The sequence below is a fragment of the Salvelinus alpinus genome, chromosome 2 (assembly GCF_045679555.1).
Source record: "Salvelinus alpinus chromosome 2, SLU_Salpinus.1, whole genome shotgun sequence".
Lineage (NCBI taxonomy): Eukaryota > Metazoa > Chordata > Actinopteri > Salmoniformes > Salmonidae > Salvelinus > Salvelinus alpinus.
Window position 1 is genome coordinate 66843205 of NC_092087.1, and position 15007 is coordinate 66858211.

The 15007-nt window shown below is 42.0% G+C and overlaps 2 protein-coding genes across 2 annotated transcripts; both read right to left on the reverse strand.

Moving 5' to 3' along the window:
- Positions 1 to 2262: 2262 nt before the first annotated feature.
- On the reverse strand, positions 2263 to 4446 carry LOC139567173 (uncharacterized). The gene is made up of 2 exons (XM_071388677.1): positions 2975 to 4446; positions 2263 to 2846 (listed from the first exon to the last, which is right to left on the reverse strand). The coding sequence occupies exons 1-2, from the start codon at positions 4286 to 4288 to the stop codon at positions 2511 to 2513; spliced, it is 1650 nt and encodes a 549-aa protein (XP_071244778.1). The 5' UTR covers positions 4289 to 4446; the 3' UTR covers positions 2263 to 2510.
- A 7094-nt stretch (positions 4447 to 11540) lies between these two features.
- Positions 11541 to 13724, reverse strand: LOC139567183 (uncharacterized). Its single transcript, XM_071388686.1, has 2 exons — positions 12253 to 13724; positions 11541 to 12124 (listed from the first exon to the last, which is right to left on the reverse strand). The coding sequence occupies exons 1-2, from the start codon at positions 13564 to 13566 to the stop codon at positions 11789 to 11791; spliced, it is 1650 nt and encodes a 549-aa protein (XP_071244787.1). The 5' UTR covers positions 13567 to 13724; the 3' UTR covers positions 11541 to 11788.
- Positions 13725 to 15007: the final 1283 nt, after the last annotated feature.

Sequence of the window (15007 nt, forward strand, 5' to 3'; positions counted from 1 at the left end):
ATATTACTGCATGTTCGGAACTAGAAGCACCAGCATTTCGCTACACTCGCACTAACATCTGCTAACCATGTGTATGTGACCAAAAAAATTGGATTTGATTTTTTACTCACTATATGCCGATATACACTGAGTATACAAAATATTAAGAACATCAGCTCTTTCCATGACATTGACTAACCAGGTGGATCCAGGTGAAAGCTATAATCCATTATTGATGTCACTTGTTAAATCCACTTCAATCAGTGTAGATGAATGGGAGGTGACATGTTAAAGAAGGATTTTTAGCCGTGAGACAATTGAGACATGGATTGTGTATGTGTGCCATTCAAATCAAATCAAATTGTATTTGTCACATGCGCCGAATAGAACAGGTGTAGACCTTAAAGTGAAATGCTTACTTACAAGCCGTTAAACCAACAATGCAATTTAAAGAAAATAACCAAAAAATAATTAAAAAGTAAGAGATAAGAATAACAAATAATTAAAGAGCAGCAGTAAATAAAAATAGCGGGGTTATATACAGGGGATATCGGTACAGAGTCAATGTGCGGGGACACCGGTGTCGAGATAATTGAGATAATATGTACATGTAGGTAAAATTATTAAAGTGACTTCAGAGGGTGAATGGGCAAGACAAAAGATTTAAGTGCTTTTGACTGGGATATGGTAGTAGGTGCCAGGCGCAATGGTTTGTGTCAATAAATAAATAAATCAAATGTATTTATAAAGCCCTTTTAACATCAGCAGATGTCACAAAGTGCTATACAGTAACCCAGCCTAAGGCCCCAAAAAGCAAGCAATGCAGATGTCAAAAACTGCAGGGCTGCTGGGTTTTTCACACTCAACAGTTTCCTGTGTGTATCAAGAATGGTCCACCACTCAAAGACATCCAGACAACTTGACACAACTGTGGGAAGCTTGGAGTCAACATGGGTCAGCATCCCTGTGGAATACTTTTGACAACTTGAAGAGTCCATGCCCTGACAAATTGAGGCTGTTCTGATGGCAAAGGTTGGGGGGGGGGCAACTCAATATCAGGAAGGTGCTTTGTACTGTACACTCAGTTTATGCAGCCCATGTATCTGATGCTGTCTGGTTAAAATACATGCCATACTCTTTTTGGCCCAGACAACATCAGATACATGCGCTACACATACAGAGACAAAGGGACAATGTTTAGCTCTCACTCAGATGCTTCATTTTTCTTAACTAGCCAAGTCAGTAAGTACAACTTCTTATTTTCAATTACAGGCCTAAAAACAGTGGATTAACTGGGGCAGAACGACAGATGTGTACCTTGTCAGCTCAGGGATTCGATCTTGCGATCTTGCAACCTTTCGGTTGTTAGTCCAACACTCTAACCACTAGGCTACCTGCAGCCCTTTATCGGAGATTGATGCTTCTTTCTGTTTAAATATTGAAATATTTTATTTGGAGGGGCAAGCAAGTATGTTAAGAAAGCATCTTGATTAGCGGTGCATTGCATCATACCATTAAAAAAAAAAGATATATATATACTGTATATTTTCCTATTGACGTACAATCGGTCAGAAGCACCGTACATCAAATTGGCCAGGCCCTGATAGGAATGGGATGGTACGTTACTTCTGAATGTAGTGACTGTGTAAATTCCAATTAGCTTTCATTAAAGACAAACAATATAGGCTACATAAGAGAGATCGATCATCATATGTCGCTTGTCAATTCAAAGCCATGTTTTCTAGTACCTTTCTAGTTTAATTATCATATTATGATGAAATGCTTGAGGTAAACAGCATATCTAGTTTAGTAATAGAAAACGATATGCCATTTTACCAGCAGTTTTTATATACCCCAAAAAACATAGAATCCCTGGTATAGCTGTTGCACATGCAGCATACTCTTGTCATAGCCTAGCCTATATATTTATCAATTACTGTATGATAATATAGGGTGTAATCATTTAGTGTATATTTTACTAAACGTTGAAGAGGAATTAGAGTACACTAAAACACCCGACTTTTCAGGGGTTACACGTGTTGGCATAATACTTTATAGTCACTTGTCTTGCTTTTAGTAATGACACAATTCTAACTGGCTGGACATTACAAAAGTATGTCTTATCCACTATCAAATCATCTGCATTCAAAACTTGGTAATGTCACAATCATCATTTTTTACATAACTCATAAATGTAATGGTTATCAATTGATAATAGACAATTCGTGTAAAACCTGTCTTGTGTTTTTAATTTTTTCTTTGAATAAAAAAAATACAACGTTATCAAGTTTCTGCATTTTATTTGTAACACAATTGGTAGGGTGCAAAACACAATGTTGAAACATCACATGCATACAGGAGAATTAGTGGCAATATATCCATGCTATAACACAGACTCGGTTGTTAATTCACTGGAGACAGTATCTTGTGCCTTTGGGATATGCGCCTTTAGCCTAACGCATGAAGTCATCTCTCGTCTTCTGTTGTTCTGGATATTTGCGTGCGCAAGACCCACAAGCAAATCCGTTGCACTACCCACAGCTTTCAGGAGCCTTGTTCCGTGTCGATCTGCGCACCTTGCTCCGGGTCTTCGTTTCACAGACTGTGTCCTGGATGGGTGGGAGGGGAGGAGGCGGTGCCGCACTGGCCCTCATGTGCTTCTCGCGAAGCTCGAATGCCAGATCCATGACGAAATCTCTCCTTGGCACTGTCTTAGCGGTGCATTGCGTGAACAAAACATATGCGTTGATTGCAGCCAGGTCAAGAAGGTTGAAGAATACCGCAAGGGGCCAGCGGTGTGAACCTCCTTTCTCCAACCCTGTCACAACCTCCACCGTACGCTCTCTTGTCATCCTATTTACGTCAACCTATGGGATAGAATACAATTGATTAGCATTACATCCCCAAATGAAAAACAACAACCCATTTGGTAGTCTGCAAGTGCATGACACGTGTATGGCATGATGTTTAAAAAATATCGTACTGTGAAACCTACCCTGTTGCTATTATAGAACGTCACGGTCTCCGGTTCTCTCGTTCGGTCGCTCCCGATGGCGACAGTCGGGTGCATAGTGCTCAGAATACAGACGTTCTTTCTTGGGTTACTTCTGTAAACCGTAAGGGTTGCTTTGTCATGCTTTAGCACGGTAGTGGAGTATAGCTTTGTCTGTGCCTGATTACGCATCACGGGAGGCAGCTCTCGTCCGCAATGACTCACGGCCCCGACCAAGTTGGTATTGTTGGCAATCAACTTATTTGCTAATGGCAGGGATGTGCAGAACTTGTCCGTAGTGACATTTCTCCCCGCACCGAGGTAAGGTTCCACAAGCTTCAATGCCACATTTTCAGGCTTCTGAGATTCATCTTCCCACGAATAAGGAACGACATGAGGAATGACATTTAGCACGTACTTGCTGTCTACGTCAGCGGTCAACGAAAACTTGATGACCTCCCCACTTGTAAGGAACCGTTGCTCCTCAACAGTGATGTTCAACCCTGGCTTGTAACATGCAACGCAGTTCCGTACAAACGCGTTCCAAACTTCTGAGACCACGGCGAATTTGTTAGAATTTGTCCGGGGGCGTCTGATCTCTCTTGTGTCAAAACGCAGGTACCGCATGATTTCTGTGAAGCGGTCCATTGGCATTGTGTCTCGAAAGAAATCTGATTTTAAACATGACCAGTAGCCATCCAAAGACGCTTGTCTATTGCCGTATAGCCCACGGACATACAGGACCGCAATGAATGCTTCCAATTCCTCCACAGACAAGTCCCATGTTGTGTTTTTTCCTTGCGCCCGGTGCGCCTCAGCCACAGTACAGTCCCTGATGCGCTGCAACATCTCCATGTCACACAAACAATGAAAGCTGGAGTAGGCACCGTCGATTCTGTCTTTTGCATATGGTGTAGGGCCTGATTCCACTCTGGTGTCGTTCTGTGTTAATAATCGACCCGTGGCGTTACCAACAGGCTGTTTCACCCAAACTGTGCCGTCCACCCCCTTGTTATCGCTCTCCATCTCAGTTGGTGACGGCTCCACAGTGGGCAACGTAGGGGCTTTTTTGCGCCCATGTTGACTGTAGCAACTGCGGGAGTTTTGCTGCTTGCGTTGTGGTGCCGCTGGCACCCTGGCAGGGATCCCATACGTCTCACAGTCAGAATCGGAATCTACTGAAAAAATGCCATATTTATCATCATAGATCTCTTGATACATCTCATCAAGTTCCCCCCTTCCGTCTGAATCCATGTCATCCAGCTCAAGCACCGCCAAACATTTTAGAACGTCCATTCGCATTTCCCATTTCGCCATTGTAAATTACGCACGCTTCGTTTTTACAGGTCACGTACGGCTCTTCTCCTGCAGGAAGACTCGTCTGAATTCGATCCCACCAGAGTGGACTTTATACACCATACCCAGACCCACTTCAGTTTAGATATTATAATTAGTCTACTGCACCCACAATTGATTGCCCCGCCCACGTCTTCATTCCCATTAAAGATGGGTAATTAGTAATGGATTGTTCATATTGTTAATATGTCTCTCACCTATAGCCATCAGACAGTGGCCAGCACCCCTCAATGTGATATTATTAGGTGTGGGGGGAAAGGCCGATACTAACGCTAGAAAAGTGTCATTGTCACTATACTAAGGAGTAAAAGCAGCCGAATAACAAGATATTTTTTCGTTTGTGATATTGAAATTCTCTAAAACGTCAGCGTCATAAAGACGGGAAGATGACAATTATTATAATTTTATGTTAGTTCTACACTTGTTCTTTATTCAAGGAAAAATCCACAAAAAAACGATATTTTGGTATTTTTTTCCATTAGTCCATTGATCTTTTTTTTGTATTTGGGCAGATATTGAAATAGATTTTATCGCAATGATATTGTCTGTATGCCTACTAAAACAAATAGCCTAACTCAACATTAAAGGAAAACTCCATGCAAAAACTATCTTTTGGTATTTTTTATCATTATACCACTGTTGATACAGTCCCAAAATGTTTTGCATGTCAGCAGTCACGTTTTGCAGATATTGGACTTTCAAGAAGTAAAGTGTCACTTGCCACATCATCATGACACTTTGCTTATGAAAATCCTACATCTTGAAAACTATAAAGGTAATTTGAGGTCCGTGCTCCAGAATTATTACCAACACATTGACTGTCCTACCCGTGTAAATTGCAGGCTTGACTACCGCTACATGTCTTTTAGAAACAGGTAAGGCCGTCTCTCGTCCTCCTTTCAGTAAATCTGACAACGACGCCATTTTGCTTATCGCCGCCTGCAAACAAAGACTCAAAAGGAAAGTTCCAGTGGTCAGGTCTGCACAGCGTTGGTCCAACCATTCAGAATCCACACTCCAATATAGCGAAACACAAGCATAGGCACAAAGTAGAGGAGCAATCCAACGGGTCGGATACGAGGCGTATGTGGCAGGGGCTCCTAATGATCACGGATTACAAAAAGAAAGCCAGCCACTTCGCGGATGGTATGCTAATTAAAGTATTTATTTTTCCCAAAAATATGATTCTGCAAACCTCAAGAGGTAAAACTAGTTTATAAGAGTGCATTTTACTTTACTTATACCAACTAAACAAATCTAGTTCTCTTATCACTAACCAAATTCTATCCATTCAAGCCATGTATGGGCAGCTGAAAGAGTCTCCAATGGCTTTTTAATGGACTACAGTGGGATTGAATGAATGAAAGGGAATCAGCCTACTGAGCCATTTTAGTTTTTATCACCACCCCTTCTCACCTGCCCTCTTCTTCCTCTCTTCCCTTATCTCCACCACAGGAAACATCACATCAACACAGATTATTCTGGTATGGACATGCTAATGACCAGCATATAGCTTAAGTCTGAGACATACACATCCCTACATATTCATTTGGACAGTGAAGCTAAAACGTTTCATTTGGCTCAATACTCCAGCATTTTGGATTTGATATCAAATGTTTTTTATATCAGGCTACATGAATGCAATTTAGAAATGAATGCACTTTATGTATCTAGTCCCCCCATTTGAATATGTCTATTAGGCAACTAGGACAAATTTACTTTGAGTGTATTACATTTTGTCAAAAGTTGAGTATTTAGTTCCATTTACCTGAGTGAGAAAATAACAGATGCACAAAGATCATGAACCCAAGATGTGATAACCTCTCACCTTTACCATGGGAGTAACACGGGAGGTTAGCATTTTGGTGGGGGTATAATATTTACGCCTCTGTAACTTTCTCACTCACCATTTTTCATTCCTTTTTTAAATGTATGTTTATTTAACCTTTATTTAAGTAGGCAAGTCAGATAAAAACAAATTCTTATTCACAATAACGGCCTGCCCCAGCCAAACTCTAACGATGCTGGGCCAATTGTGCGCCTACCTATGGGACTCCGATCACGGCCGGTTGTGATACAGCCTGGGATCAAACCAGGGTCTGTAGTGACACCTCTAGCACTGAGATGCAGCACCTTAGACCGCTTTACCACTCGGGAGGCTATGATTATCCGTTATCATGGTAGCATCCACATTAATATAGAAGTGTTCAAAAATATATGAACTCTGAATGTAGTAAAAGTCAGCAGGTGGTAGTCTATGCTTTATTTAGAAAGGAGAACATTGAACCCTCAGGATGAAAGCTGTATTTGCCATAACCTGCTCATTAACTAAATCCCCAATGTTCTCCTCCTCCTCTTTGTATTTAAAGAGGTCCTCCAGCTATTTTTGAAATTGTACTGTTGAAACACAATATCCCAAGTATAAATATAGTAAAGTGAGCACACTAAAGTGTAAAAAAACAATAACATTTTGAGCAAAATAGTGTTTTTTTAGACACAACTTCAATGGAGTAGGGCACAGGTGTCAAACTCATTCCCGGAGAGCCAAGCCTGCGGGTTTTCGCTTGTCCCTTATACTTGACTGATGAATTAAGGTCACAAATTAGTAACTCCCCACACCTGTTTGTCTAGGCCTTAATTCCAAGGAAAAACAGGTTAGGAAAAACCAAAAACCTGCAGACACTATGCCCTCCATTGAATGAATTTGAAACCTCTGGAGTAGGGTATTCAATGAGTTGGTCCTGTTGGGAATCCTCTGACGTCATTGGCCTCCCTCCTATCTTGAGGAACAATAGAGGAGCAATAGAGAACAAAATAGCAAAGGCCCCCCCCCCCCTTCTCTCCACCACACACACACACACACATACACACCTGGACCATCTGTTGAGATGTGCCTTTTGTTAAGTAAACCAGGTGTTAAATGACGTGAAAAGGAGACTGGAGTGCCACTTGACATTCAGCTCCATTGTTTGACTATTTAACCTCTTGGTCCTCCCCTGTGCATGCCACACCCTCTCCCAATGTAGTGTACATGTGAACACATTTCAAACAATGGCTGCATTATGTTCTGTGGTGCTTGAAAATAAAAGGAACACTTGTGGTAGATTGGAGCCATCAGAGTTAAGTTCACAGCTCTTTCATACTGAGCATTTAGGTGATAATGTCTTACCCTGAAAAGGACCATTGATAAACAGCAGAGCTGTAAAAGATCTACATCTATTTGCACAATCAACTGGGTCAGTGATTTCAATGCAGTCTCACACTCAATTTGGAAAAATAACATGCAAATGTGTAAAACACTGCAAAACACCAGAGCAGAACCAGTTCACCTGCTTTTACAATATGATTTGACTAGATGTTCAATGTTTCTTTCGGGGGAAAAATAATTACAAATATAATTGTATTTCCATATTAAAACGAGAGTTCAGCTCACGTCACAGGGTTGACCTTAAACCGGATGGAGACAAATGTCATTTCATCATTAATCACATTAACCCTTTTCTCAACCAACTGCAGAACATGTTTTGACAGTGGATTTAGAAGTGGATATGAAACCATTCTTCACTTGAACTTGATTGTTCAACTCCCCCTGCACTTTCTTCTTCCTCTCTTCCCTTATCTCCACCACAGGAAACATCACATCAACACAGAATATTCTGGTATGGACATGCTAATGACCAGCACATGGCTGGAAATTAAATACTATGTCCCTGAACAAAGGGGGGGTCAAAATCAAAAGTAACAGTTAGTATCTGGTGTGGCCACCAGCTGCATTAAGTACTGCAGTGCATCTGCTCCTCGTGAACCAGATTTGCCAGTTCATGCTGTGAGATGTTACCCAACTCTTCCACCAAGGCACCTGCAAGTTCCTGGACATTTCTGGGGGGAATGGCCCTAGCCCTCACCATCCGATCCAACAGGTCCCAGACGTGCTCAATGGGATTGAGATCCGGGCTCTTCGCTGGCCATGGCAGAACACTGACATTCCTGTCTTGGAGGAAATCATGCTCAGAACGAGCAGCATGGCTGGTGGCATTGTCCTGCTAGAGGGTCATGTCAGGATGAGCCTGCAGGAAGGGTACCACATGAGGGAGGAGGATGTCTTCCCTGTAACGCACAGCGTTGAGATTGCCTGCAATGACAACAAGCTCAGTCCGATGATGCTGTGACACATCGCCACAGACCATGACGGACCCTCCACCTCCAAACCGATTCCACTCCAGAGTACAGGCCTTGGTGTAACGCTCATTCCTTCAACAATAAACGTGAATCCGACCATCACCCCTGGTGAGACAAAACTGCGACTCGTCAGTGAAGAGCACTTTTTCCCAGTCCTGTCTGGTCCAGCGACGGTGGGTTTGTGCCCATAGACAACGTTGTTGCCGGTGATATCTGATGAGGACCTGCATTACAACAGGCCTACAAGCCCTTAGTCCAACCTCTCTCAGCCTATTGTGAACAGTCTGAGCACTGATGGAGGGATTTGGAGGGAGTTGTTGTTGCCATCCTGTACCTGTACCGCAGGTGTGATGTTCGGATGTACCGATCCTGTGCAGGTGTTGTTACACGTGGTCTGCCACTGCGAGGACGATCAGCTGTCCGTCCTGTCTCCCTGTAGCGCTGTCTTAAGCATCTCACAGTATGGGCATGGAAATGTGTCATGTTTGGGCTTCTTGTGGTCAATTTGCACTCTACAAATTATTTGTAATTATTTTCCGGCCCGGTGTCCATCCATTCATGAAAAAAATCGTCCCGCAGCTGATGATCCCTGATGTAGAGCTTAAAATCATGTTTTAAAAAAGTATAATTTTGCTCTCATTGGATGTCAAGTATTTTAACTGATTAAAGCATTACAGAAAGAGATATATTCAGAGACATCGGTTCAACAACTGCAGAGTTTGTGCCCCTGTTTAAGGTAGTTGTTGTGAAATTGTTAGATTACTTGTTAGATATTACTGCATGTTCGGAACTAGAAGCACCAGCATTTCGCTACACTCGCACTAACATCTGCTAACCATGTGTATGTGACCAAAAAAATTGGATTTGATTTTTTACTCACTATATGCCGATATACACTGAGTATACAAAATATTAAGAACATCAGCTCTTTCCATGACATTGACTAACCAGGTGGATCCAGGTGAAAGCTATAATCCATTATTGATGTCACTTGTTAAATCCACTTCAATCAGTGTAGATGAATGGGAGGTGACATGTTAAAGAAGGATTTTTAGCCGTGAGACAATTGAGACATGGATTGTGTATGTGTGCCATTCAAATCAAATCAAATTGTATTTGTCACATGCGCCGAATAGAACAGGTGTAGACCTTAAAGTGAAATGCTTACTTACAAGCCGTTAAACCAACAATGCAATTTAAAGAAAATAACCAAAAAATAATTAAAAAGTAAGAGATAAGAATAACAAATAATTAAAGAGCAGCAGTAAATAAAAATAGCGGGGTTATATACAGGGGATATCGGTACAGAGTCAATGTGCGGGGACACCGGTGTCGAGATAATTGAGATAATATGTACATGTAGGTAAAATTATTAAAGTGACTTCAGAGGGTGAATGGGCAAGACAAAAGATTTAAGTGCTTTTGACTGGGATATGGTAGTAGGTGCCAGGCGCAATGGTTTGTGTCAATAAATAAATAAATCAAATGTATTTATAAAGCCCTTTTAACATCAGCAGATGTCACAAAGTGCTATACAGTAACCCAGCCTAAGGCCCCAAAAAGCAAGCAATGCAGATGTCAAAAACTGCAGGGCTGCTGGGTTTTTCACACTCAACAGTTTCCTGTGTGTATCAAGAATGGTCCACCACTCAAAGACATCCAGACAACTTGACACAACTGTGGGAAGCTTGGAGTCAACATGGGTCAGCATCCCTGTGGAATACTTTTGACAACTTGAAGAGTCCATGCCCTGACAAATTGAGGCTGTTCTGATGGCAAAGGTTGGGGGGGGGGGGGCAACTCAATATCAGGAAGGTGCTTTGTACTGTACACTCAGTTTATGCAGCCCATGTATCTGATGCTGTCTGGTTAAAATACATGCCATACTCTTTTTGGCCCAGACAACATCAGATACATGCGCTACACATACAGAGACAAAGGGACAATGTTTAGCTCTCACTCAGATGCTTCATTTTTCTTAACTAGCCAAGTCAGTAAGTACAACTTCTTATTTTCAATTACAGGCCTAAAAACAGTGGATTAACTGGGGCAGAACGACAGATGTGTACCTTGTCAGCTCAGGGATTCGATCTTGCGATCTTGCAACCTTTCGGTTGTTAGTCCAACACTCTAACCACTAGGCTACCTGCAGCCCTTTATCGGAGATTGATGCTTCTTTCTGTTTAAATATTGAAATATTTTATTTGGAGGGGCAAGCAAGTATGTTAAGAAAGCATCTTGATTAGCGGTGCATTGCATCATACCATTAAAAAAAAAAGATATATATATACTGTATATTTTCCTATTGACGTACAATCGGTCAGAAGCACCGTACATCAAATTGGCCAGGCCCTGATAGGAATGGGATGGTACGTTACTTCTGAATGTAGTGACTGTGTAAATTCCAATTAGCTTTCATTAAAGACAAACAATATAGGCTACATAAGAGAGATCGATCATCATATGTCGCTTGTCAATTCAAAGCCATGTTTTCTAGTACCTTTCTAGTTTAATTATCATATTATGATGAAATGCTTGAGGTAAACAGCATATCTAGTTTAGTAATAGAAAACGATATGCCATTTTACCAGCAGTTTTTATATACCCCAAAAAACATAGAATCCCTGGTATAGCTGTTGCACATGCAGCATACTCTTGTCATAGCCTAGCCTATATATTTATCAATTACTGTATGATAATATAGGGTGTAATCATTTAGTGTATATTTTACTAAACGTTGAAGAGGAATTAGAGTACACTAAAACACCCGACTTTTCAGGGGTTACACGTGTTGGCATAATACTTTATAGTCACTTGTCTTGCTTTTAGTAATGACACAATTCTAACTGGCTGGACATTACAAAAGTATGTCTTATCCACTATCAAATCATCTGCATTCAAAACTTGGTAATGTCACAATCATCATTTTTTACATAACTCATAAATGTAATGGTTATCAATTGATAATAGACAATTCGTGTAAAACCTGTCTTGTGTTTTAATTTTTTCTTTGAATAAAAAAAATACAACGTTATCAAGTTTCTGCATTTTATTTGTAACACAATTGGTAGGGTGCAAAACACAATGTTGAAACATCACATGCATACAGGAGAATTAGTGGCAATATATCCATGCTATAACACAGACTCGGTTGTTAATTCACTGGAGACAGTATCTTGTGCCTTTGGGATATGCGCCTTTAGCCTAACGCATGAAGTCATCTCTCGTCTTCTGTTGTTCTGGATATTTGCGTGCGCAAGACCCACAAGCAAATCCGTTGCACTACCCACAGCTTTCAGGAGCCTTGTTCCGTGTCGATCTGCGCACCTTGCTCCGGGTCTTCGTTTCACAGACTGTGTCCTGGATGGGTGGGAGGGGAGGAGGCGGTGCCGCACTGGCCCTCATGTGCTTCTCGCGAAGCTCGAATGCCAGATCCATGACGAAATCTCTCCTTGGCACTGTCTTAGCGGTGCATTGCGTGAACAAAACATATGCGTTGATTGCAGCCAGGTCAAGAAGGTTGAAGAATACCGCAAGGGGCCAGCGGTGTGAACCTCCTTTCTCCAACCCTGTCACAACCTCCACCGTACGCTCTCTTGTCATCCTATTTACGTCAACCTATGGGATAGAATACAATTGATTAGCATTACATCCCCAAATGAAAAACAACAACCCATTTGGTAGTCTGCAAGTGCATGACACGTGTATGGCATGATGTTTAAAAAATATCGTACTGTGAAACCTACCCTGTTGCTATTATAGAACGTCACGGTCTCCGGTTCTCTCGTTCGGTCGCTCCCGATGGCGACAGTCGGGTGCATAGTGCTCAGAATACAGACGTTCTTTCTTGGGTTACTTCTGTAAACCGTAAGGGTTGCTTTGTCATGCTTTAGCACGGTAGTGGAGTATAGCTTTGTCTGTGCCTGATTACGCATCACGGGAGGCAGCTCTCGTCCGCAATGACTCACGGCCCCGACCAAGTTGGTATTGTTGGCAATCAACTTATTTGCTAATGGCAGGGATGTGCAGAACTTGTCCGTAGTGACATTTCTCCCCGCACCGAGGTAAGGTTCCACAAGCTTCAATGCCACATTTTCAGGCTTCTGAGATTCATCTTCCCACGAATAAGGAACGACATGAGGAATGACATTTAGCACGTACTTGCTGTCTACGTCAGCGGTCAACGAAAACTTGATGACCTCCCCACTTGTAAGGAACCGTTGCTCCTCAACAGTGATGTTCAACCCTGGCTTGTAACATGCAACGCAGTTCCGTACAAACGCGTTCCAAACTTCTGAGACCACGGCGAATTTGTTAGAATTTGTCCGGGGGCGTCTGATCTCTCTTGTGTCAAAACGCAGGTACCGCATGATTTCTGTGAAGCGGTCCATTGGCATTGTGTCTCGAAAGAAATCTGATTTTAAACATGACCAGTAGCCATCCAAAGACGCTTGTCTATTGCCGTATAGCCCACGGACATACAGGACCGCAATGAATGCTTCCAATTCCTCCACAGACAAGTCCCATGTTGTGTTTTTTCCTTGCGCCCGGTGCGCCTCAGCCACAGTACAGTCCCTGATGCGCTGCAACATCTCCATGTCACACAAACAATGAAAGCTGGAGTAGGCACCGTCGATTCTGTCTTTTGCATATGGTGTAGGGCCTGATTCCACTCTGGTGTCGTTCTGTGTTAATAATCGACCCGTGGCGTTACCAACAGGCTGTTTCACCCAAACTGTGCCGTCCACCCCCTTGTTATCGCTCTCCATCTCAGTTGGTGACGGCTCCACAGTGGGCAACGTAGGGGCTTTTTTGCGCCCATGTTGACTGTAGCAACTGCGGGAGTTTTGCTGCTTGCGTTGTGGTGCCGCTGGCACCCTGGCAGGGATCCCATACGTCTCACAGTCAGAATCGGAATCTACTGAAAAAATGCCATATTTATCATCATAGATCTCTTGATACATCTCATCAAGTTCCCCCCTTCCGTCTGAATCCATGTCATCCAGCTCAAGCACCGCCAAACATTTTAGAACGTCCATTCGCATTTCCCATTTCGCCATTGTAAATTACGCACGCTTCGTTTTTACAGGTCACGTACGGCTCTTCTCCTGCAGGAAGACTCGTCTGAATTCGATCCCACCAGAGTGGACTTTATACACCATACCCAGACCCACTTCAGTTTAGATATTATAATTAGTCTACTGCACCCACAATTGATTGCCCCGCCCACGTCTTCATTCCCATTAAAGATGGGTAATTAGTAATGGATTGTTCATATTGTTAATATGTCTCTCACCTATAGCCATCAGACAGTGGCCAGCACCCCTCAATGTGATATTATTAGGTGTGGGGGGAAAGGCCGATACTAACGCTAGAAAAGTGTCATTGTCACTATACTAAGGAGTAAAAGCAGCCGAATAACAAGATATTTTTTCGTTTGTGATATTGAAATTCTCTAAAACGTCAGCGTCATAAAGACGGGAAGATGACAATTATTATAATTTTATGTTAGTTCTACACTTGTTCTTTATTCAAGGAAAAATCCACAAAAAAACGATATTTTGGTATTTTTTTCCATTAGTCCACTGATCTTTTTTTGTATTTGGGCAGATATTGAAATAGATTTTATCGCAATGATATTGTCTGTATGCCTACTAAAACAAATAGCCTAACTCAACATTAAAGGAAAACTCCATGCAAAAACTATCTTTTGGTATTTTTTATCATTATACCACTGTTGATACAGTCCCAAAATGTTTTGCATGTCAGCAGTCACGTTTTGCAGATATTGGACTTTCAAGAAGTAAAGTGTCACTTGCCACATCATCATGACACTTTGCTTATGAAAATCCTACATCTTGAAAACTATAAAGGTAATTTGAGGTCCGTGCTCCAGAATTATTACCAACACATTGACTGTCCTACCTGTGTAAATTGCAGGCTTGACTACCGCTACATGTCTTTTAGAAACAGGTAAGGCCGTCTCTCGTCCTCCTTTCAGTAAATCTGACAACGACGCCATTTTGCTTATCGCCGCCTGCAAACAAAGACTCAAAAGGAAAGTTCCAGTGGTCAGGTCTGCACAGCGTTGGTCCAACCATTCAGAATCCACACTCCAATATAGCGAAACACAAGCATAGGCACAAAGTAGAGGAGCAATCCAACGGGTCGGATACGAGGCGTATGTGGCAGGGGCTCCTAATGATCACGGATTACAAAAAGAAAGCCAGCCACTTCGCGGATGGTATGCTAATTAAAGTATTTATTTTTCCCAAAAATATGATTCTGCAAACCTCAAGAGGTAAAACTAGTTTATAAGAGTGCATTTTACTTTACTTATACCAACTAAACAAATCTAGTTCTCTTATCACTAACCAAATTCTATCCATTCAAGCCATGTATGGGCAGCTGAAAGAGTCTCCAATGGCTTTTTAATGGACTACAGTGGGATTGAATGAATGAAAGGGAATCAGCCTACTGAGCCATTTTAGTTTTTATCAC